At 39.2% G+C, this 26,768-nt stretch overlaps 1 protein-coding gene across 4 annotated transcripts in view; it reads right to left on the reverse strand.

Annotated features, from left to right (window-relative positions):
• gbf1 (golgi brefeldin A resistant guanine nucleotide exchange factor 1) overlaps window positions 1-26,768 on the reverse strand; it is an 89,744-nt gene that overhangs the window by 48,086 nt on the left and 14,890 nt on the right. For all 4 annotated transcript variants that reach the window (XM_022194324.2, XM_022194327.2, XM_022194326.2 and 1 more), the window contains exon 4: window positions 1,361-1,492. In XM_022194324.2, coding sequence (XP_022050016.1) covers window positions 1,361-1,492 — 132 coding nt within the window. The remainder of the gene's footprint in view (window positions 1-1,360; window positions 1,493-26,768) is intronic.

A 26,768-nucleotide genomic window follows, 5' to 3' on the forward strand; every position in this document is an offset into this window, starting at 1 on the left:
GTCACTTTTTTTTTTCGCTCACTGCAATGTAGTAAAAAGAAATATATAAACTATTTAAAAATCCGGAAAGCAGGATCCAGTAGCTTTTTACAACGTGCAGTGTTCCTTCTTAAGCTCTTATTTTGTTTAGAAATGGCTGCAGCTGTTTTGACAGCATTGTAACATTGACTCAGTCCGGCTAGTTCAACTAACATCTGGTGATGCATACGCATTTCACACTGAACAAAACAACTGGCAGACAGTGGGCCATATTTCGGTGATGAGGCTAATGGGGACAGGCAGTCCTGACCGTACGCCAGGACAAGTCAGTTTCTGCATGAATTATGACAACAGAAAATTCCTGGCGTTCTTTGACTGACCTGACGCTGAGCAACGGCACCGGCTACAATGTAGCGCCCTAAAAAAAAACTCTGAAGTTTCAAGAGTGTCAAGATGATATCATAGGTGTTTTAAACTGAGTCATTGCTTCTTCATGGTAAATATGTTAGTAAATATGTGTATGACAACATTGTATTTGCATGGATATGTCTTTGACAACAGATTTTTATGCTACCAATATATCAAATGATTCATAATTAAGTAGAGCAGTTTCTGCCCATACCAATCTCCTACGGAAATGTGAAATCCTTCTAGGTAAGTTATCTGGATATCATTGGTCACTGTCCTATAAACACATGGTATTATGGATGTTCTTTCCATCTAGATTCTACCAGAATTGTGACCTGACGTCAGAATGCAACTAGAAGGGCCCTCAGAGAGCACCAAAGCCCTATCTCACAGTTTTAAAGAAAGTCATTCAGATCTTAACGTGTGGTTTCCACAGCCCATCTCTTTAATGAAATTTGGTCAGTTAGCCTGTGTTTAACCTTGCTGAAAGACAAACATCAATTACAACACTACCTGTGCCACTGAGGCTCCACCTTCTTGTTGCATGTAATTAGGCAGAGTTGATGGACATTCCCATCCCAGTTACTTGAAGCAATATGGGCTCTACTTTTTCATTTTTAGAGAGATTTTTTCTAGCTTTATAATGGGCAGCTTGACATAGCTTAGGTCACTTGGAAGGAATTTGTCGTCAAACTGTATAGACAGCTGAACAGCTATGCAGGTCTACAGTGAGATAATAAGACAGCTCTATAGTAGCTATCTAGCCCGAGGGAACGCAAACAGGTCTGCAAGTTCAGCCAACTCTGAACCACAACCAAGAACTGGAGTAGGATTCCCATTGGTGGATAGAGAGAGTGCCATATTTGATTTTTACATCAACTCATTTAACTTCATTTTGTGTATTCATAAGCTTTTAATTCTTTTATTCTTACATGCACACGCACAATGAAGATGATATGCCAGTTGTTCTTACCTATAAGGCCGTAGGAAAGGAACTTGTTGACGGAGGTAAGGGCAAGGCCTGTGATTGGTCCAGTGGTGTCCTCAGAGCGCACCACTTCTAGGAAGGGCCTCAAGAAAACGTTGGGTTCAACATCCGACAGCTCTGCAGGAGGACACACAAACAAACTACATGAAATCACAGTAACTAAGTATTAATCTGGACTCATGTACCAACAGACGAAGAGGTTTAACCTACAGTTAGGACACTATTTAAATTTTGGACACGTGTAATATACTGTAATACAGATGGACAGTTTGACAATGACGTTTGAAGCCCTTTCGTCATGATCGAAAGCAGAATGTTTAAAACAAGCACTTAAAAAACAAAACACTTGCTGTAAAAATCCTATCAGATATGAAGTAAATCTAACGTGGTGATTCCCATGTTTTTTAGATCAAACGCCACCACAGAAGGATATTTTACTTGTCTATTTCTCTGCTCTGCATCTTGAGTCAAAAATCACACATGCAAGGTTCCCCTGTGAAGGCTTAAGCCTTTGACATTGCTGCTACCACAAACAAGCCCGAGCACCATGGCCAACAGTGCTGTGTGGGGTTTAATGTACTTTTCCCCTGCACTCTATATGCTGGTCTGTGTAAACAGCACTGTTGCCCTTCGGGGGCCAGATCAATGCGGAATTAACGTCACAGGAGGCTGGAATCTCGAGAGAGAGAGAGAGAGAGAGAGAGAGAGAGAGAGAGAGAGAGAGAGAGAGAGAGAGAGAGAGAGAGAGAGAGAGAGAGAGAGAGAGAGAGAGAGAGGAATGTGCAGGAGTTAAAAGAAGCGGGGCAAAGATGAGGACGGAGAGAAGTCCAATTAGTCAATGTGACAAATCAATAAAAGGAAGACTTCAACATTTTGGGAAAAAAGCTAAACTCCCTTTCTTGCTGTTTATTTCTTTTCTTTTAAAAAAAAAATCAACTACTGGATCAAATATTCAGCATTTTTGTGATTATTTGCATACATTTTTAAAACCAGTTTCTGATTGCATTTTTGTCTATTAATTGAAAATGCACGACTTTGGCACTGATGAGGCTTCCTCTCACTGGAGTAGTCACTATTCTGTGTTTTTGAGCAAAGTCCCACCCACTGCTATATCTGACTGGTAATATGTCACAAGTAACAGCCAACATTTATCCTTCAGTATTAGCTTTGAAGTTCTCTTTTAACTAAACACATGCAAAATATGATCAAAGCTCTTTATTAAAGTTTGTTATTCTAAATTTTTACAGTAAGATTTTAATTTTTTTCTACAAATGTATAGCTACTACAAATATCAGAAATCAGTCTCCTTGGTTACTAATAATTATTAAAGGCCTTAAATAAAATTTAAAAAAAACATCATTTACTTTCTGTTTTATCTATTAATGAAGCATTTTCAATGAAGACATAAGCAAAATAATCTCATGTATGTTAGGTACAGAGCTGGAGTAAGGATGTGGTTCATCTTGCTAACAACACAGACTGGAAGCAAAAAAGAAAACACTAGTCTGGCTATGTCAAGTAAACTTCAAAACTACAGCCTCAGACACCCGTTAAGATCACTTAAGTCACTTTCAGACAACGGACATGGAACATTGCTGGGTTGATTAATCTGTTTAAATGATGGCATTCTGTCATTAAAGCCCCTTTCAGACATACGTTACTTTTTTCACTTGTTAATGTGCATTCGCATAGACCACCCACACTGTCAGAGTGCCATAATAAGCATGCAACATTTGTCATTCATGAAAGACTAGTCCATAGACGAAGTGATGTATAAAACAAAATAACCCAATAACAGACTGAAAGTAAACTAAATGCACAGGTTATTTCTGATTTAACCAATGAAACTGAAAGTTCAGGACCCAACCTGAGGACGGCTGTGATGGAACAAAATATTACACTGCAGCTGATAAACTGTGACAGTTCACCTGTCTGAGGTGAAGAAAGTTTACAACTGCTGTGTCTCCATGTCGCAATAATTAACGTTAAACCTAATTCATGAAGTTCCTACTGTCTCTATGTGCATAAATGCATGCAGTTCAAAGACTCGTCCTGAGTCTGAAAATTTCAAGTTTAGCAGAGGATTTGGCTCATGCAGTCCGGCAGCACTGCTTTTTTTGTTTTTTGTTTCTTGGTCATTTTAATGACAATGCCCACATCCCTGTATGCAAGTATATCAGCAAAAAAAAAAAAATCCCTGTGACTATTCTGTCACTAAATGGCTCTATTATGATTGGTTTAAAGGAATACAAACAAGTCAGAGTATTTATCCATCTTACAGTCAGGCCAGCGCTAAGCAAGACTGACACCTACGGCAACAAGGAGCAGAAACCTATGAAGCGCTGACTACATTCTCATTGTCAGAAAGTGGAGAGAACAAGCATTATACCTTCTAAACACTAGCATGCTAACATCATCTTTCTAAGCATGTTAGTATGCTGACATTAGCAGCCTCACTGAGATGACAGCATGAATTTAGACTGACTAAAAGGAGTAAAGAGGTTGAAGTCATTTCAACTGCAATTTAAAAACGACTTACTCCAGAGTCAAGAACAGCTCATAGAGAAAAAGTGAAAGGCTGCAGGTTTTAAACAGCAAAGGCATTACTAACTGTTGATGTATTTTGTAAAAAATTTAACTAAATAGTGACTAATCTTTCTTTGTTATAACCAAAAACAAGCCAACCATAATTATTTGTGTTCGTAAGCAGATCCTCCTATGTAGCCTGTTCACAGAGAAAGGGGTTTTGCTGGGCATTCCACTCTGGGATCCCACCTTTGTCCAATCCACCATGACTTCAGCAGTGTCTCTCTTTCTCTGGAGAAAGGGGGTCAAGAGGAGGGGGCAGCAAAAATACAAAACAGGTAAAACAACAACGGGAAAAATTAGTAGAGTCACGCACACCGCTGTGAAATGTTGGGCCAGAGGAGTGCTTGCCACAGCAATACCATGAGGATTATGGCTTTCTTAAGAGCAGCTCCACTCCAGACAAGAAAAAATAACTTGGACATCAAAAGCACCAAGCAGAGTGTCCAACCAATTTCCAAAAGTGCACATGTGACTGCTGTGCATTAGCGTGTGATATCCAATACCCCTGCGGCTTGTTTATAAATCAAATATGAAATAATTTGGAAATTTACACAGTCCCTTTATCAGCTGCCAGGTCACTTTCAGGCCTCGCTTTCAAAAGCAAAACTCCTTCTTCCTGCATTATTGAATATTTTTTCATGTGGTGTTTTTATTTTAGTTATTGTCAAATCTGAAATCTTGGAGCAGTTTTGGTTTAAAGGGTGAAGGGTGATACGAAGAGTAAATTTAGCAACGACTGCACAAAAATAAATACCTTTTCCCATGAAACCTGATACAAACATAAGAATTAAATAGAATAAAAAATCTGCGTTAACTTGAGACAGTGAGGTAGCTGTGCTGCTTTGATCCGTCAGCTGCCAGAAAACTTTTCAAATAGGGTTTTAGTGTCCTATTACTTTACAGTGTGAAAAAAACATGTAGTAAGGGTGGGAAGAGGGTGCTCAAATGAATCTGTCAATAGATCCTGATGAAGACTTCATCAGAGGCGATCACCCTGTAAGTGCTATGGCTGCCTTCCCAAAGACCACAGATTGGAAAACTCAATTGTGTTGTATTGATCCGGCTGGCCATCGGTGAACACAGGGCTGACAGGAGCAGTCTGTCTGTGGCCACCACCAATCTTCTTAAATAAAGTCTAAATACAGGCTCTACACTTCAACTCAATCTCTCGGGCTTGTGGAGTGGAGTGAAATAAATAACGACAGCCGCGGCCATGGTGAGGCAATCATTCTATAACTAGGTTGACCTCTGGCTGACATTGACCAAAGTAAAAAAAAAAAATGCAGGATTAAAGTGGCTCACCCAGCCGTGCATGTTGCGATCTAAGAGCTGGGTGTGCTGGGTACAGGTCCTGATTTAAAAGTGCAGACAACTTCAACTCCAGTTAAGCTTAATTGGTATAAAAAATATATATCTATATATATAAAAAAGGGTTGTAAAATGAGCCCATTACGATGCACCATGAGCTAATCCTATCTACCTTTTACCATGCTGGAGCCCCATCTTTCTGATTGGAGCTGTAGTGAGAGTATCCAGCCATGTGTGGATTACCTCTCCAAATGACCCCAGCGAGGAGAGGGAGGGGAGGCAGGGGTGAACCTTTGCCCCCAGGAGAGCACCTCACGATGAGGCCGGCTCACTGCAAAAGAGGGGCCATCTTTAACACATGCACATCTATTGGCACTGGAGCAGAAAAGGCTTAGAACACAGGGACAAACAGCAGGAGACGAATCTGAGCTGCACCTTATTGTCCAGACAACAGAGGAAAATACTGCACCCAGAACATGAACCGACGAAACAGAAATAGCATCCACACTCAATCACAAAATCTCTATCTAAAACATACAAAAATTTCTCTGTGGAGTCTCAAAGATCTGTGTAAGTCTTTCTAAGCAGAGTCACAGAGTTATACAAACAGGCCGGTCTCCCGCAGAATTACAGTGCAGAGGAGCTCAGCACTAGAAGCAAATATCAAGTGCTTTTAATGTTCAACAGATCAAAGCAGAGGAAGATTACATTCCTATGTTACTAACATTGCAAGTGACTAACTTCCATGCCTTGCAAAAGCCAGTTAACAAAAGACAGACTGGATATTGCCCAAATAATACATGAATGTTGCAACAACCTTAAAGGTGTACCTCAGAATCAAAGCTTGACATGTAGTGCGAAAGAAAAAATATTTATGCGCACCTGTATTAAATTTGAGTTCTACATCCACATTTGTAGCTCTGAGGCGAACAGGCTCTTTGTCATCACCAAAAAGAAATTAATGAAAAACCTAGATGGTAGTGACAACATTTCAATGGGGTCTGACTGTTTGCTTTAGGCTGTTACAATAAAAGGCAGCTTTATCAGTCACAGGTAATTAATAGTAATCATGTAAGTAAAAAAAAAAAAAAAAAAAAAAAAAAGGAATTTTAAGGCTGTTTGTTTGTATGCTCTCTGTACCACTCTGCACTAGACTACTGAGGAGATAATTTGCCAATCTATGTTTAAAATTTACTGAAAATTATTGTGTACCATTCTGCTTTCCAAAGATTATCCATCAAAGTTTTGCTTATTTTATTTTGTTTTTGCAAAAACAGATAACTTCCTAACAACACAGTCAAACACAGCTGTGTCATGGCTAAATGTATATTTGGGATTCTTTAACAAGAAATAAGGAGGTACAGTGCTAAAAATTATAATTAGGGGCCAATTAAGTGACAAAGCACACAGTTAAAAATGTACAAGTTCTCAAATTACTGAGCTCCCTGTTTTAAATTACTCAGTGCTATGTCACCCTATTCAGGGGTACGCTGTGTTCCCACATTTATTATTTCACTATTCTTCTGGGGTAGACCAAGGCCCATTTCTGCATTGTGTTTTCAAGCAAAAGAAGGTACTGTTAACTTTTTAATTCACTTTTAATGTCAATTATATGGAAAAATTTCAAGCTTCAGGCCTTTACTAAGAACACAGGCTCACTGCTTTGTCCAAAAATGCATCTTTAAGATAAACTGGAGCTAAAGTTACACTAAATTAACACATACTTGTAGTTGTTGCTAACTTGTGTCACATGGCCTGCATGCTGTGTGCTGATTATCAGGTTCTATTCAAGCACTAGTGCTGAACTTTGTTGGTTTAAAAACATGAACTTGTGATGCCTTACCAACAGGCAGTTGTGCTTTTTGCAAAAAGAAAAAAAAAAAAAGATTTATATTGTTCTACAATCCCTCATTTGAATTCGGTGCCTCAAGTAGTTTGTAGAAGTAGCAGGGAATGTTCCCACAACATTGGTTAGTATTAGCTACAAATTCTAATTACATTTTAAAGAAAAAGCTATATTGTGCTTAATGCAAAGACCTCAGATGGCTGAACATTTTTTATGAAACATTTCTGGAAACAAAGGTGGAGGATTCTGAGGATGCTTGGTGAGATAACACGTTAAAGAAAGTTCTTCTACAATAAATTCCCACAATGTAAAATATCTGTTTGCTTTACTCAGTATGCAACAAGTGAACTGAACTGAAAGTGTTACACATGTCTCATTGAAATATGGTAGAAATTCTGTGGACTTTCCTTGTTCCTGGTCTCTTGCTAATAAAGACACCTGCATGATTTGTGGGTATTAACTGTATAATACAATGGAATGATTAACGTTTAGCAAAAAGGTGAGGTACCTCAGACATAGCTGGACATCAAAACCAATTCAACTATGTGCAGACAACAGTAGAAATTCAAAAGAAACACCTGGGACCAGCTGTTGTATCTCTGAACCATCACCTTCATGCACAACACAAACACACAAATCTCAAAACTGGGACATAGTTCACAAGCTTTTAGTGAAAACAGACAAAATGGCATGACAACTTCTATACGGTAAAACAGAGGCAGGAGAGAAAGAACAGTAGATAAGGGAGGGGCGAATCCCCGTCTTTGACCGACGCAGCGGCCCAAAACCAAACACTGATGGTTATTGATCTGGACCCCTTCAGCTGCTAAAATTAAGAGTCAGGGTCCTTGGTTGCAATGCCGAGGCTATTCGCGCTGAGGAGAAAGGCGACGCTTTAACAAGACCAGCAAGGCTAAATGAAATCCAGGGAGAATTCTGCTGCTCATCTGCTGAACAAAGTCTTGCACGACAGTACTCTTATCCATCTGTCAGGAGAAGTTTGATAAATGTCAGCTCTCCGCAGCCCTCAGCCCCCACCCTTGTTTCATTCATTCTTCATTTCTGCCCTCAGTCCCTGTATTCTCCTAAATGAAATTGACACATGTAGACAGGGGCAATTAGGATGGAACAATACTATGGAGATCCATATGGCCATTTCATGGGGCCACAGTGGTATTTTATAGATGCTTGGAACAATGCCTCTGTGCAACCTAAACAGGCAATTTGAAAGCCCCGGAGAAATTAAAACTTTTCCAAATGCTTGGGAGGACGGCTGTAATGGCTACTACAGGAGAGCATTTCCTTAAGGGTTACATGGAATAGTTTGCATTTGTATTTACAAGAGCGCTCTTACTGGCTTGTTGAAGGTAGAAGACAGATCAGCAAGGAGAGCACAAACAGCCTTACAAGCATGTCAAAAGTGATGTCATCATATTGCTTCTTGGGAAGAGTAAAAAGTAGCTAAGTTGCCATTTGTATTTTCTTGGTGAAAATGGAATGACAAAGTCCTGAGATAATATTCCACTTTTAGCCACCTAAGCCCATAAACCATAGCTCTCAGATGGACACGTTATAAAGACAAACTGCCATCAAAAGTCTTAATAATATAAAGAGTATTAATCCCAAATATAGTCAAATGGGCTGGACAACTATTGTCCTTTCAACACAATTTTAAATGACTATATTGAGAGATAATTAATTTGGTAACTTCATTTAGGACTTAGACATTTCACCTGTGCTGCCTATAGATGGATACCAAGCTCAAGGCGAAATTTTTGAAAGCTGGAGGATCAGTAAGCTCCCATATGAACAGTTCTGCTATTGGTACTATAGAAAGTAAGAAGGTGGTTGAGTTGTACATTCAATCTCATCACCATAAGATATGTGTCAATGATACATTTTGTCTTTTGAAATTGAAAACACAGGTTTTGGGATGAGGTGTCTGAGTTGCAGAGGAGCTCTACCGTACCACTCACCTGCAGGGAATGGGGAGGAAGATAGAGTTCAAGTATGAATACACTCCACTGTAGTTGATGCAGAAAATGTTTGTTGCCACATGAGTGACAAGTCGTTTGCATGTAAGAGCAGAAAGAGTCAATGTGTGGAAACATTAAGTGAAAGTACATCACACACAGACAGCGAAAAGAAAAGTTTGACCGCTGAGCTCGTAGTTTTTCTCGCACTAATCATGTATGTTATGTTGCTAGATGCACGCACACGGACTTAAGTAAATACAAACATAGGCTAATGTATGCATTTGGCAGCTGTTCAACTTGTTGTTTACCTGTGGCTGAGTTCATAAATTCTGCCAGAAATTCAGAGCCTCTTCTGAACTGTCGATCAGAATTTCAGTTTCACTTTCAGAGCACAGAGCGGCAGGATTTAGCGATTTGAGGGCTGCAGACAAGCTCTGTCTTGCTTTATTTTCACCGTTTCCCTAACTGAATGAAAGTGAAGAAGCACCTCAACTGTATTTCTCTTTGAACTATTAATATCACTGTAAAATTACAGATAAGGGAAAAGTCCTGCATTGATTTTAGAACCAAAAGTAAAAAGTAATAGAGAATTTATCTTCACAATATGCTGACATGTCCTCAATGTTTGATCAAGGTGGAGCTTTTAATTCTGGTATTATGCTGGAGAGTTTGAAGAAACAGATTTTATAATATTTCATTTGGAGAGTAAAACTTGTGACGCTGACAACTCTGCTCTGATCATCCTATTAACACAACATTAGTGTCTATAAAGTGATTTGCTCAAAAGACTGTTTTCTTTTGCTGTAATTAATTACTGTATTTATTTTACATTTCAGTTCTAACATTGTAGCATATAACAGTGGTTGGTTTAAAACAACGCCTTGCAGTGTGTTACTCAAGAGCTTTAATTTATATATGTTTAAGAAAAAAATATTTATTCTGTTCTTAATTTGTTTAGTTTTTATTCTTTTAAAAAAAGAAGATGCAATCAAAAAGTACAGATAAGAGTAACATTTTGACAATACCCATCCCTAGTCCTGTCATTGTGAACATTAGTATCTGTGTTCTGTCTCCAAACCATCCTTATGCAATTTCCTTTAGAAAGTCACTAAACACACCCAACTGCTGGAACAAAACGAGGCCTTGATATTAATGACACCACCACTGATCAAACAAACAAACACACAGCACCAGTGGCAATCTCTGAGCTGAAGGGCTGTGTTCAAATTGCTGGAGACACATGGGTTCCTTTTCATAAGATGTTAAAGCGTACATGTAAGTCCACCACTCAAAAGAGTAGATGAATCTAAGTTTAAACTCTGTGTTTTTAAAGCTGAACGATGTAATTGCTGTTATCGTGTCTGTGTGCATATATCCGTACGGTGAATAGATGACTACATTTAAGTCAGTTACAGCACTTGTTTACATAAAGGTTGATTTGTTAGTGGTGGGATTTCCTCGTTAGTGATAAACCAATTACATAAGCTATTTAAATGCCCTTTTGAGATAACTGGCAATTCATGTCATTGGCTGAACATTACTGCATGAAGCTCGTGAACGAAAGTTAAATGGAGAGTGGCCAGAGTCTGTGTCCCACTGATTTTTGTGAAGAGACCATAAATCAGGGCAACTGCTAAGCTGTTTGCTTGTACCCATGGAAGAGGTAAGATTGACAGGATCAATAAAGTCACCTGTTTTGCTATGTGTGTAAACTCAATGGAGCTCCCCTCTTAATTAGGAGACGGGATGGATCAGAGTATTGTGTGACACTCCAGCCGTTTAAAGTCAAAGAAAAGAAAGCAGCATTCTACATTTGTTTGTTCAGTGCAACAGTGTGAAAGTTGATTTTAGAAGGTGTCATACTGTGAGAGTGAAAAAGACAAAGCTGTGCTCTTGATATCCAATTTAACCTTTGCAATAAATTAGATGAACTGTTAAGCTAGCTAGCAAGAATGACTCATCTAGCAAGAACATGCTAAGGTCTTAACCCATATGAGGATTATTCCATCTTATTTTCTGGATTTTATGGAGCATAAGAAGATGCAGTGCAGGACTGTTTGATAAAACAGTTTCTAATGTCTCTCCATTTTGACTTGGACATCATTCAGTTTCAGTTGCTGTTAATCGGCTACTGCACTTTCTTTAAACGCTGAAAGCATTCAGTGGTGCAAATGCTGAATCCTGTATGTGGTACACTTGTCTCTGGAGCTTCTTTGGTTCCTGTCCTTTCACTGTTAAAAGCTATTACTAAACTGGATGTTTGCAGTGCTTCAAGGGCGCTTCCAAAAAGACGTAGAACTTTCATTTTGTAAGAAAACTCCCAAAAATCTGGAGAAAAAATCCAAGTTTTATTTTTTGCCAGACTGCCAGCGTTACCAATATTTGCCCCTACTCCCATCCCTCAAATTTTATTTTATCAAGAGACAAAGTCTTTGAAATGACACACAGATCCTGAATGTCTACAAATCTCCCCAAAAAAAACCTGATTTGCCCAAATACTACATTATGTTCAAAGATAGTTCCTTTCAGCAGAATTGTGTTTCACCTCAGAAAAGCAGGGCTAGTAAAATGCATTCAAACAGCATGACTTCATTACCGAGCCTTGCCTGGGCCAGAGGCTGCCAGCCAATGTGCTGCTCTGCACCTGTTATCCTGTACATAAAATATATTTTCTATGCTGCATACTTTGCACAGAGACCACATTATTCCAGCAAGAAGTTGGCCAGGCCCCAGCGTCCACTTAATATGTTTCACAGCCTGCTGTCCCCTCTGTGATGGATGGGCATAGTTTCTGCTCAGAGTACACATAAATAACGGATGTTTTATCATGCTGAATTAAAACTTGAATGTACGTGAACATTTCTGTATTAATGGGTGCTGTTCAGACAGGAAATATTTTGTACAACTATGAGCTTGAATCAGCCATTTATCGAGATACAATGCAAAATAAATAAATGAATAAATAAATTAGTTTTTTTTTCATTGACAAATATCTTGTCCTTCATTGGAGCTTATAAAACTCTTAAAACATTTCTTCAGATGACCTGTCCCGCTATAAATGCAGTCATCTCATCCAAATGATTCCATTTCATTTTGATGCATAAGTGTTTGCTTGTAGTGTCACGGTGAGGTGCCCTTCAGATGAGGCAGGCTCGTATTATCACCTCTATTTCCAGAAAAACAAACAGTGGAGAGCAAGACGCACAATTTCCATTCCATTCTTTAACCATGTACCCTTGCCAATGTCAGCATGTGTCTTGGTTAAGATGCTGGGCGGGGAAAGAAGGGGGATGAGGACAAAATCAGGAAGGCAATAGAAAGGAGGGAGCATACAGTTGGAATAATGGAGCTTGCAGGACTTGAGGTTGCCTACGGTATGGGGTAAGGTTGCGGATGGCCTTTATTCAGCAGGATAAACCAGCGCACGTGCTGAGGCTTAGACTGGATTTCATATCCCTGTTGATGAGTAATGCCATCCACAATGGCAAGGAAAAAAATGAAGGTTTGAGGGCCAGAGAAATATGATGGGGTAGTGAAGAAAAACTGAAGTGACAATAATTCATGCAAATGCAGGAAATATGGCTAATAAGATAAGATAGACTTTATTGATCTCACAAAGGAGAAATTTACTGTTACAGGGCTCTTAGAAACAAAAAACAGAGGAGTGCAAAAGTCACGAAAGTGTAATAAGGCAAATATGACTACTGGACATAACCATGTCCTACCATAGAATTAAGGCAATCAAAACAGAAAAAGAAATGACAAATCAACTCAACTTTAAAGAAAAACAGAGATATATTAGCCCTGAGTACTGAATAGGCCAGCTGTTGAGTAATTAAAACCTTACGGTATACATACAGTATACAGTAAACATTTGTTGATTTTTGCCCCAAATACAATGTTGAACAACATCAATGTACGACTTTTTTTTTTTTTTTAAAACCCAAACTTTCAGATATTGATATCAGTGTTGGCTTTGGTCAAGCAAGAACTCTGAACACACAAGAAGGAAATTGTTTCCACTACAAGGATACCAAGTGGCGCTGAGAAAAAGAGTTGATGAGAGAAAAAAACAGAATATGTAAGATGGGGGGAGAGATAAAAAAGACGAAGGAAATGCAGCCAACACAGAGACAAAGCTCTGGTGTGTGTGTGTGGGAGTAAGGAGTTACCGTCCTTATTTGTTTCACCTGCTGCACTCCTTCAGCTCTCCACTAATGGCATTCCCATGGGGTAGCAGAGATTCCTGAAACCATGGACTGTACAGGCCTAGTCTACTGTGTTCACACAATACACCACTGCCACAGAGGCTCACACTGCAAGTGCAGTCTGTTGGGAATCACACATGGCTGATATGAAAAAAAACTGATAGAGTGATTGTAAAACTGCTGTTGAATGGATGAGGTCTTTTCACAAGAACCACTCCACTGTCACAAAGTATTGGTTACAGTAACAGATGGTATTGATTTAGTCAAAGGGCTGTTTTATCTATGTAAAAAAAAAACTAGATCTAATTCAGTTTAACACATTTGTTTATGTCAGTATATTGAAATGCATTTAGTTAAAACCATCCAACAAATCAAAGATTTTAAAGACTACCGATTGTGGTAGTCTAGATATTGTAGCAAATATCACTATGTTTGAAACATTACTTGGCGTATTTTATTGCAAATACTGACCAGTGAATCATCACCACATTATAGTTTCTATATAGCAGTGTGTATGCAGGGCCAAAAAATGCTGGTTCTAGCATGTATCTAAAGGTTCAGCTGCACAGAAAGACAATGACTTGAGTTTTGTTGCAAGACCCAAACCATGTAACATAGACTCATATTTATTCAACTCCATAATCATCCAATTTCTTGTCAAACCTCTTGTGTCTCTTAACTCCTATAAATACAGTCTGTTCATACTTGCCGGCCAGCTCTACTTCTCACTTCAGGCATTAAGTACACAAGTAAGCTGAGGACTAGCTCAAATAAATGAACTGAAAAAATACAGAAGAAAAAGAAACACTACTACAAGGTGTCCTGGCAGTTCCATCTAGAGGTCTTCACAGGTCAAGTAATTGATGTTCAAGGCAAAAAGGACGACCTAAATTTATCAGCTGGAATCAAACTGGACTAAATTAGTTGATTACTGGAAAGCTGGGATCTGGTCCATGAAGAATCAAGACATGCATGACCTAGAGGATGAAGAATCAACTTTTTTTATGAGGGGATAATCTCAACTAGGGATATGATCTGCTTTGTGGAAGAGTCATACAGATTGCATAACTAAAGGTGCTATAGCTAAATATACTATTCTGAAAGTTCAGTTGTTGCTAACCAGCTAGTCTTTGCCCTTCACATCTCATGCTTCCATAAGAGCAGGTTCGTCAGGTCGGTGCTGTTACTACTGTCACCAGCTGCAGTTAAAGACAGTGGAGCTGGAGTATTTCAATGGGACGAGAGACTCACTGGAGAGGCGGCTGAATGACATCGAGGATCGCCACAACAGCAACCTGCCAGCCTTTTTTATAATAAAACAGCAGAGGCACAAATAATAGTGATGTGACACATCCTACATCCTTTTGGTATCAACTAAAATAAACACCAACCAGAAACGTTTAGGACCTGCGTAGTTTTACTCATTTCATATGTGAAAGATAAGGTCATGCACATATGTTTTCATTAAATCTCAAACATTATTTGGATTTTTTTATTACAAGTAAAAATAGAGTTTCCAGCTTTCTTTCACAAATATGGTAAAGACAATGGTCAATAACAACGTGAAATACATTTAGAATGATTTCAAATCTCTCAAACCACCACCACTGGAAATCAGACAGCATCTAAGTCTTCTGAAAACCTCGGGGGAAAACCCTGGAAATATTACTTGAATTTGATTCATTTCATTTTGTACAGTTCAATATTACGGACAAATGCTGTGGAACATGCTCAGACATTCAGACTACATACAGAAAAGGAGGATTCGATGCAAAGCCCTGTCATTCCATTTCATCCGTGCCTCAGTGTGAGAACCCCTCATTTGAATGTAACCATTCACAGCACAGCTCATCAGTATTAATAGGCTGATACCACTGTATTTAGACGTGATGCTCGCTTTATACCCACCAAGCATTGACAGCAAATCCTCTGTGTGTGTTTAATAAATCGTAGCAGTTAGGTGGGATGGCTTAGTCTCAAGTCACCTAATGACTATATTATGAGCCACAGCATTAAGAGGGATTAATACTAATCTTAGCTGTTTCAGTTTACCCTCGGCTGTAGGGGTGGGTGGTTTGAGGGGACAGCCGAGCAGTGTGTGTTCCCCTGCCAGGCAGCTAGTAAGCCACTTCCCAAACAGAGCAAAAGTACATTACTACGTTGGTTCAGCATTATGATCAGTGCCAAAGAGAAAGCCTGGCTGATGATCCAGCTGCAGTGGTTGTGGGGTTTTCTGCTTCAAGATTTTTAAAAAACTATTCAGTGCCACTCACCCAAGAACCTACCAATTTTGCCTTCTGAAAGAATTTCTCAGACTTCATGACATAATAAAACATTAAAACAGCCCTTAAAGAGAGCATGGCTAATTTTTCACCAATGGGACACAATTCGCAAAATAAAAAGAAGTTACAGTAATGGTACACGCATTTTATTGCAGCTCTTTTAACTAAATACAAGCATGCACAAGCCTATTCTATATACACGCTCTCCATATGAAACAGAGTGCCCTCTCCATGGCAACACATGGTGACTTTTGAACAACACAGGCTTACAGGGGACATTTTTAACTGTTGATGCCACACTGGCTCCATTGCGGGGAAACATTAAAGGCTATCGGGTTTATCCCCACTGGGGCACTGAATTGCCCTGCTCCGAGTGGTTGGAGATGTCCAGGGCTGGCTTAGCAGACGAAGGCGACAACTGTCCTAAATTACTCCCCTGTGGGCCAGCATATCTGCCATACTAGAAAGAGCTTTAGCGAAACTCAGGAGCAACAGGACTGGATTTGAGAAAGCACAAAGCCAGGGGGACAACAGCACAGAGGTCAACGTGGTGGTGTACCTCTACAAGCATATATGAAGGAAGCATCAGGACAAGTTTAGAAAGGCATTTTGTTTTTGAGATTTTCTTTAATTGCTACGTGCAAATGAATGCGATATCATCAGTAATTAAACATTTTGCATAAAAGTGGCCAATCACTTTAAAGCAGTTTTTTTTAACACTGCAGCCTTCTTTTCTCCTTCCATGAAATCCAAGTTTCCTTGTTTTTCTTAGCATGTTAACTTAAGGAGGGGCTGAGTGGCTGAAGAGGGAAAAAAATTAGCCACTTCACTGCTGTTCACATGCCAGCTCACTTCCACTGATGTATAAAGTGCACTTCCCTAGGGCTTGCTGTTTGTCATAAAACATCTTTCAGCACATAATTTAACCTAACTTGGGAGGCAAAAAGAGAAAGAAAATGGAATACAAATGTAATTTACTAAAAAAAAGCGTGTTGGAGTCCACTACTGACGCTGTTTGCCAGGAATCCAAGCTGCAGCAGTGCGTCCTCAAAAAATATTGTGTGGTAATGTTGGACAGCTGAGCGAATGGGATGTGATCCAGAGAGTACATTATCTTTACAAATTCATGACAACATTTTGTACTCAAAGTGACAGAAGTGTAGGTTTTTGTAAACATGCTGTCTGGCCTTCTCTTTAAAAAGAGTGATGAGGAGAAAAATGTACAGAGGATAGGAGGCCTAAATTTGCCTTTATTTCTTTCATTTAAGATGTAGCGGATAAATTATTCAAATCAAAAGAGATGCTTAGTTTCGTGGTCACTGTTGACATCACCCGTTGAAAATGAGGCAATGAACTGGAAATGCAAACTTGTAAGCATTAAATTAAAAAATAGTTCAAAAGACACCTGACATAATTATAAGAAGAACTAGGAGCATTAACTTAACTGTCATTTTTCAATATACACCAGGATTAGCTATAGAGGGCCTCTCACTCCCAATATTCTACAAAACACAAAAAAGGTGTCAGTGTCAACAAAACAAATGTTTTAAACTACACTGTATTTGGTCAAAAGCATAAAAATCCCATCACTCGCTTGTAAAATTGAACATAAAGTTCAACAAGACAGCTGTGCGCGGCTCAAAATATTCCCATCATTTGTGTTTGCTGTGCTTTCAAACATGTAGACAAATTCTTTCCCATAAAGTTGGTTTCTGCAATGCAATGTGTCTCCCTCACACCAGGCTAGTTCTGCACACGCAAGGCTGCGCCTATCCAATCCGACTGGCATCACGGCCATGGAATGCTGAAGTCCACATTTTTCCCATTCAGCAAGGAAAAACGGCCTTTCAAAGCCAATCAGCTAGAAATGTTGCTTTGTTTTTATTTTCGACTGAACTTCCTGGAACCTATTATGGAGCTGTCAGGGATGTATATTTAGCTATGGCAACACAGGGCCTCCTCGCCCCCTTGCGCCACTGGCCATGTCACCTCTGATAAACAGAAAAACAATTGGTTATCTCTTTTGTCACCTTTAAAGAAAATGGCGTGGGTAGTGTGTCTGTGGGTGTAAGTGACATATCATCTATGTGGCTAAATGCAACATCTCTTTACACAGAAGCAGAAAGGTGTGGGAAACGTAAACGTGGCATAAAGTCAGAAACTGATCAGATTTTTCACTCTAGACCAGAATGGTTGGCAAACAAATTGAATGACCAACACTGCCTTTCTTAATTCAAAGCAGTAACACGCAGCTGATTTTTCTATACTGGATTTTGCTCAGTTTTGGCCTCAATGCTGCACACTACCACTCTGTCTAAGTTATGAAGCGGGGTTAGAAAATTCATCTATGAGCTATAGCATCTGTGCAAAAACTAACAAACAAAAAAAACCTCAATGTATGTTAGTGTGAAGGTATTATCCACACTATCAGCCTTACAGACATGAAATCGGCAAACCGTTCTCACGGCTCTGACAGTGTAACATTTAATAGCACACAATTAATAGCACGTACTTCTTTTTAGGCACTGGTGGCAAATTTATCAGCACATGAGGAATCACGTAATTGGTTTAAATGGAGCAACTGGGCGGTATCATTTTCTCAAAATAAAAAAGATACACTTGTGTATCTTGTTTCCTCCGAGCACATACAGTATAAACCCCAGACCAATACATCTGGGGTGTTGAGTATAGAGGAATCTGTTCTGTGAGCCCTGGATTAGTTTGACCTATGCTTGACTTCAACAGTAACATTGATGCGCACTAGTTCACAAGTTCATTCCCCCTTGACCTCTAAGTCTGACCCTCTCCAACCCTACCTAAAGTCTACTCAACCAAACCACCCAGAAGACGCCCGTCATCCGCACACCTCCAGTCCTATCGGGTCGTAAATTTAGTAACATTTCACCACCCATGTCATGCTCCGCTCCTGTCAGTTTAGCAGGAATTTTTACAGTTTAAAACCAACATAGACATATCTGCATAGCTGGGATGGCTGCTAGCTGCCTTGAGCATTAAGGCAGTGGTCAGACAGGGAGGACGCAGAGCCCATAGTGTTGCTCCCCTCACACAGGGATTATGAAGTACAATGAACAAATCTAGGGATAAATATCTCCTACTGTTATTTACTACATTGGTTCCACCTGTGTAGAAGCCAGATAGACCAGATGCATTTGTTGTATTTCTGGATTTGATTTAAAAATTGACTAATTTCAAATAAAATTATTATTTCAATATTGAATTTAATGTAAGTGATATCAGTTACAGTATTTAATGACAGGTTTGGTTTAGTTTTGATAAAGTACAGTACCGCTGCTTATGCATGTCTATTCATTAATTCGATGGTTCATTTGAGACCTGTGCCATGTAGACAGCGGTACAGAAATATTACTAGGTGCTACCTAGAAACTGCATGTTACAATACAGGGACTATTGTTTTGTGTTGTACCTATAAAGTTTCCAGGAGATAAAGGACAGAAATAGCTAATAAACATGGTGAAGCAGAGCAGCATCGTTTTGCCAGATTAGGAAGGTAGGTATGCAAAGACTAATTCCAGACAACATAATTTACAGTCAAAGTAATCTAATAAGTTCAATGACTAAATTAAGTTCCAAAGAGAAATTCTTAATCTCCATAAATTCTACGACCTCTGAGCCACGTTTTTTTTTTTTGTCATCACTATTTTTATGCGATGCCTTGCTAGGAAGAGATTACATCATTTGACAATGACAATTTGATTTTAAACAAATCTATATTTAGAATAACTGTAACTATTACAGGATGTTCAATGCACCCAACAAAAGAAGTACAGCATTTCATGACTTTTTAGATTTTTGAATGACATGAAAACTGAACAAAAGCAATAACTGATCAGCATAGCTACAGACGTCAGGCTCGTCATGACCTACCTGTCAAATCCTGCTTCATGCCTTTGGGAAAGAGGTGAGTAAGGAAGCTGATCAAATGTTGACGGTTTTCTCTGGAAATATAACTCCATCACCGCTTTTGAAGGGGAAAAAAGATATTCAAGCACTAAATTCTGGCATTACATAAATTTGTCTAAGTTAGTACCCAACCAAAGTCAGGGTGTTCACACACAGAATCTTTTTCTGATAAAACAGCTGGTTCAAGTCTTTTTTATATGAAAAAAAAATGTGCTGTTCAAAAATATAGGTAAGACCATCCTTTGGTACTCATAAGCCACACTAACCTTGAGAGAAAATCGGTAACAGGCTAGTTCTGCTAGCGAGTGAAATAAATACAAATGCAGACTCTTTCACTCAAAAACACACATTACTAATGATTATTACTCCAACAAGGAATGCAGCAGAGTTTTGTGACAACTGGCATACGTTTGTCCTTCTGCCTGTGTGCAACATTACTCAAAAACGAAATAACGGAGTTGGATAAAATTTTCAGGGAAAGTCAGACACAAGGACCACCTGATCAGATTTTACCAGTGATACGGCTTACATTCTGGATCCACAGATTTGTTAAAGATTTCTGTATCATTGCGAGACAGCAGCACGGTGTCAGTGTAACTATGAACACAAGCAAACGCTACATCAGCTGCCTGCTGACAATCATATGATTATGATCCTACTACAAACCCACTGCTAGGGACTTATCCATCGGAAATCATACAAGGACTGAGCAGCCTTGTCAGAGTACTGCGCTCTCTGAAGGATTTTCTTGTTCTTTTTGTGTGTACAAATTACAGCAATCCAACCACGCTATTTGGTGAAACATAATACACTTATTATGCAAGTAAAATTTGGTTGTCACATTTCTTAACTAAACGTGGCAAGTAGGTATATTGGTCAAAAATGTTTCAAATGCTTAAAAGAACTTAAACACTCCTTTAAATGTTTTTAAACCCTACAACCAAGCTAAAAACCCAAAAAGTATCTAAGTTCTCTGAAAGCCTTTAGGGAAAACTCAAAATAAGTAATTCAGGCTGATGCATTTGTGACCAATATCATGCTGAATGTACGTATCCAGCACATATTAAAACAAACTGATTTGTTGCTTAAAAATTCATATCACTCTCCACTCTGAGCACATGCGTAGCAAAAATGATTTATATTCAAACCTACGTTGTCTACAGCAGAGATTAATGAATGCCTAAGCCACATGTCTGTGCAGTCCAGTGCTGAAAAAAAGAAAAAAAAACAGTGGGAGAGGGAAGGGAGTGAACATGGTTGCACATACTGGCAGGTCTATTTTGCTTTCAGAGCAATCAACACCTTCTTGTTGTCGCTGGTTGTTAGCATGTCTCGTCGTCAGCTGCACTGGGTAACAGCAGTCTGCTCAGCTCCCTCCCCTGTCAGCAGAGCGGCGTTTGTCAAAATTTGTTATCAGCAGTGTTGATCCTACTCTATTTAAGAAGAGGTGCGTCAACAGGTTAAAAGCGCTCCTGTTGCATGTGTGCCCTCTTTGATTTAACATCTGCGCTTTGAAATGTAGACAGTTATTTAATCACTCATTCCTCGCCCACACCTACATATGTCCAGTAGTATGCCCATTCACCTCTACACACCAATCGCCCTCCCACCATCCCTCAACAAGAAAATTTTGACCCATGTCACCTTTACAGCACACACTCCGTACAAACCCCCAGCTGCAGCCCAGAAATAGGATGGCTTTTTTTAATTCTGGCTGTCCAGTCTGGGGTGAGTGCCTTGTGCTAGTGTCCTGTTCCAAACTCAAACAGGAGGGAGATGACAACCATATGTATGTTGTGCAGAATTTGTCAAATGATTTCACGGAAATGACATTGAGTATTGTCCTGTTCATATTCACCGAATATCCCTGCATGCCATCAGCGTTCATTTCATTACGACAAAAAAATTTCCCAAGCTTATTCCACAGTGAAAACTAAATAAAAAGCCACTGTTTGACCAAAAATTAAGGCTGTTTTACAATGTCAGTCATAATCATTTTTACAACAGAATATGAATCAATTACTGCTGAGTCAACCAGCAAGCATCTGTGAAATCATACTGCAATCGCTCTTGATTGGTAAAACAAAAGCCTGCAAGGCCAAAAAATATGTTTGTCCAAAAGTTTGCGATCGCTCTGAAAATTACATAAAAACAAGTACACACAAGCAGCAACGGTTGGGACAAACAACAAAAACTTTTCGCGAAAGTCTTGACAGTCAAGAACTGTCAAAGATGGCAACAATTTTACAAAGGAAGCTCAGAGAACATGCAACTCTTTCTGTCGTCAACTCAGTGAAACACAATTATCAAATGACTGAAAAGTGACTCAATCTAATATTGAATATCAATACCAAAGCAAATTGGGTCACATATCAACCATTAACACACCAAAAATTAGATGTCCAAGACTGCAGATCAACAGCAAAATAGAGGGTTTTGTTTCCCGTGAAAAAAATCAAACATTCCTACATAAAATGTTAACACTGTGCATTTTTCTGGTGAATCTGTGCTAAGTTAGCCTTTAAGATCAGAAGTGTTAATGTGAAATTTGGTCATTTCAGTTATGGTCTTCATGGTAGTCATCTAGCCCACCTTGTGTCTGAATACAACAAAAATAAACCCGCTACAGTCTAGCAAAATACCCTCATCAGTTGAACAGAAAAAAATAGACTTAAACCATTTTTTCAACCTCTAAACGGTACAATAAACAATATGAGATAAACACATAAATTGGAAGCCATGTGCAATTATGATTTGCTCAGAGATTAAAAAGATCATAAGATTATAAATGATTTAATTTAACGTTCTATGAGAGTGAAGTCCAGCTACAGCATCGAATGGTCTGACACTAAGAACAAAATAAATTCTATGTCCATGAAACAGGGCATGTATGTATCTGTGAAATCCTAGCTTCAGACCAACATGCAATGCAATGCTTAGCTAATTGGATATGTGTATTACAATGTCTGTGGTCACAGCACCCTTATGGGGCATGAAATAACAAGCAGCTGTGTGTGTCAAGAGACTTCATGTGTGTGTGCTCAGTTTGTGTGTGTGTGTGTGTGTGTGTGTGTGTGTGTGTGTGTGTGTGTGTGTGTGTGTGTGTGTGTGTGTGTGTGTGTGTGTGTGTGTGTGTGTGTGTGTGTGTGTGTGTGTATGTGTGGGAGGTATAGTTGCTGTGAGGTTTATTAACCAAGTCCATCAAGGCAGTGTGGGATTCACACTGAGACACCAAAGGCTTAAGGATGTGAGCGCCACACAAGCAAGAGAGCAAGACAGTTCCTCTCTGAAATACTAATATGGGCCCTTATTTTCAACCACAACAACTCTACCACCCCCTCCGCTCCCCCCAAGCCAAGACCTCCATATCAGCGCTGCATCCACAGCTAGTGGACTGTGTGCTTTGATTTGACCGGCTTTGCTGCAGCCTCAGTTCTTTAATACTGACTTTCATTGTGATTCACACTGCAAAGCATTGTACAGACGGCTGGCAAATTAAAGGAAGAGCCAACAGAAAGCATCTTAGTGAGGTGTTAGGACACCAGAGCAGCTGCAATGCACCTTGGCATTGATTCGATGAAGTCTCTGGAATTCTACTGAAGGGATCGACCACCAACATATTTGCTCATTTAGTGTTTTGCTGATGGTGGAGGAGAGTACTGACACAGTGGTCCAAAATCTCTCATAGGTGTTCAGCTGATATGGCCCAAATGGCTTGGTATTGGCATAAACCTATGTCCACCTCTTTGCTTACATCCGCTCCTGCCTCCTCTCGTCACTAGAGTATTAAACAGAAACTAGGTACCACAGCTAATCTACAATATTTGATTTGTTAATTATCTAGAAAAATGGTATCAGGTATTGCCAGATACTCAGTATTAAATTACTCTGATCCAATCTGATTGGCAGCTAAAAAAAGAAACAAAAAAAAGCTGAGACATTAATATAGTCCCTGGTAATAATGAAAGACCAGCCAGCTGAGCAGTCCTCATGACTAAAGCTCCTGCCATCTGTGCCCCAATAAAGTCTAAAGTCTGTTATCATTCCTTCTTCTATCTTGATACAACCCTGGAATTAGCGGGGCTGAGCATAATTGCTATTGTTTAATTATACACTGAAGTACATTTATGTGGAAGCCTCTGCATTTATTGGGATTCTCAACACACTTTCTCAGGTTTTATTTCACTTTGTCACCCATCTGTATGTTTATGATAATGATCAAGAAGGCAGTGTGAAGCCTTGGTTCCAGGACTTTACTCCATATAACTGTCACTATGGTATTACAGAGCTCTGTCAAATGTGTAGTGGATTTAAAGATCCTATTTTTGTCCTTGTTCTCACAAACACATTTTACAACCAGCAGCATGGCATCATGGCACTCATGAGAATGGTGGTGACACCATTAACTAGTCATGACTTATGCACTGTTCACATAGCACAACTCTCTGACGTGTCAAACTACAGTTATGTGACATTAGCCTGATTATTTATGTTGGGTTGTTTTCCATCAATAAAGTGTTAAACTAACTTCTGCTTCTGTGTGTCACATATGACAAAGTAGCGTACTGTTGTTAGAGACAGCAATAACAGATGATTCAAAAGCTAAATATATGCAGGGAGCACAAAAAGTAACCATGGTCAAAAGTATAAGCACTGGACTGTGATAAATGTATAAGATCGACCAGCTTCAAAATGACAAAAAAAGACAATTAAAGATGAATGAATCTGCTTCATGCAAAAGAAGCAAACAAGTATTCATGCAAGCAAGATCTAAGATAAGAAGAGTTTTTCAGACACCAAAATAAAATCACAATTGAGCTTTCATATGGTAGTTTTAACTTGTAACAAACTTTATTTTGTAGTTTGTTTCCTAATATTGCTAATGGTAGAGAACATTTATATTTTTGCTTTGTTTGTGCTTTAAACCTCTCCAGTTTTAAAAGACTGAAATGTGGTATAAATTTTCCTTTGGTTTGCTTCAGAAAATATGTGCAAGACTTCTGAAACGGTGGGGGAAAAAACAAAATGACCAATCAGCTCTGAACACATTCAGTTTCTTTAGTGGTTGACATATTTAAAGTAAAACACATCACTGTACTTTATACTTCTGTCTTGAATCTATGCAGAGCCCTACTTTGCAGTCTACACAAGTAGCATGCACGCACATACAGTAGTAAACTAAAGTTTACATACACTTGTAAAGACCTCCTACTCCTCCCATTCTAGTGTCTGCAGCTGAGTCCAGTTAATGCATCAAATGGGCCCTACTTAAACTGGCTCAGAGATATCATCAGCTGTAGTTAATCGCAATCACTCCTAAGAATCTACAAAGGCACGGCACAACTTTGTACATGACCACAACTAATAACTGAAGTTGCTGTAAGTATATTTTTCACCCAGAAGATTTTGTCTTTTTTCTAGAAGACCTCAAATAAATACATGAGAGAACGAAAATGCAATTTTTTTGTGACAAAAATGGATGTTTTTTAATCATTTCATCATAAATTATTATCAAGACCGCTATGATAATCATGGTCTTTACAAGTGTACAACTGTAATTGTGGGTCAGGGTGTCCATGTTTGTCTGCAATTACACTGCTGAAACACTGAGTTAAGTTTCTTTGTTGTTGAAAAGAATTCAGCACAGAAAATAGACAAGACATCAGAACCCACTGAATGTGCACATGCGTACACTGGCAGAGGTATGAAAAGAAGATATGTGGTTATGACAGGACACTGGCTCTTGCACTCACATTCTGTGTAAATCAGATACAATCACAGCCAAATACATAGAGGACTTTGTTTCACATAAGCATTCCTCTGTAAATACATAATATTACAACCAACCGGATCAAGTGAGCCAATCACAGTTGTTGCGACTTGCATTGCTACAACATGTAGTTACCTTGCTGAGGAGGTATGCATCAGGGTAAGGCGTAGGCTACACCATAGGGTATGTGACAAGGCCATATCCACGGCATACGTACAGCACAGATTGAATGCAGAGAAACATTTTCCTGTCTTCTATCAAATAAAGCCACAAAGGCCAAAAAAGTAACTTAAAAGTTAAACTTTCACATATTCTATATTCATGACATGTGAAGTGATTTTTTTCAAGTTTTTATTGTTACTAGTTAAATATTGTATAAATACGGCGTATCTTAGTCGAGTCCAGTACACACAACCACAACCATGGGGAAGACTGCTGACTTGAAAGTTGCCCAGAAGATGATCAGTGACACCTTCCAACAAGGAGGGCAGATCACAGAAAGTCATTGTTAAAAAGACTGGCTGTTGGCAGAGTGCTGTACCAAAGCATATTAATGAAAAGTTGACTGGAAGGGAAAAGTGTGGTAGGAGAAGGTGCACTAGAGAGAGAGCTTCATTAGGACTGAAGTTGGTCAGTCCATCAAGAGCCACCAAGCAAAGGTGTCTTCAGGAAAGAAGCTACAACTATTGGATTCCCAATATCAAGCTATTCCTGAACCACAGTCAGAAGATCTTAGAGCTAAGGAGATACAGAGTTGGGCTGTTGATCACTGGTCCAAAGTCCGCTTTTCAAATGGAAGCAAATTTTGCATATCATTTGGAAATCAAACTTCTCGAGTCTGGAGGAAGAGTGGAGATGCTCAGAATACAAAGTGTTTGAAGTCCAGTGTGAAATTTACTGTTTGATGTCTGTGATGATTTGGGATGCCATGTCATCTGCTGGCATTGGTACACTGTATTTTATCAGGACATTTTAAAGCACTTCATGCTTCCATCTGCTGACAGGTTTTATGGAGGTACCAATTTATTTTTCCAGAAACACTTAACACCTACTCACAGTGCCAAAACTGCAACCAAACGGTTTGCTAACCATGATATCACTGTCCTTGAGTGGCCAGGCAACTCACCTGACCTGAACCCCTTAGAGCCCCATTTGGTTTACTGTCAAGTGTCAGATCAGAAACATCCAACTGAAAACTCCAGATGAGCTGGAGGCTGCTATCAAAGTAACCTGGGTTTCAACAACACTTCAGTAGTGCCACAGACTGATTTCCTCCATGCCACACGGCGTTGATGCAGTACTTTGTAGTTAGGTGTCCCAACCAAGTACTGCATGAATAGATGAACATATTTTTCAGAAGGTGGACATTTCTGTACTGTAAATCTTTTTTTAATGGTTTAGGAAATATTGTAATGATCACATACTGGATTTCTGGATTTTCATGAGCAAAAAGCCATAATCATGAAAAGTGA

The sequence above is a fragment of the Acanthochromis polyacanthus genome, chromosome 15, assembly GCF_021347895.1.
Source record: "Acanthochromis polyacanthus isolate Apoly-LR-REF ecotype Palm Island chromosome 15, KAUST_Apoly_ChrSc, whole genome shotgun sequence".
In the NCBI taxonomy this organism is placed as follows: domain Eukaryota; kingdom Metazoa; phylum Chordata; class Actinopteri; family Pomacentridae; genus Acanthochromis; species Acanthochromis polyacanthus.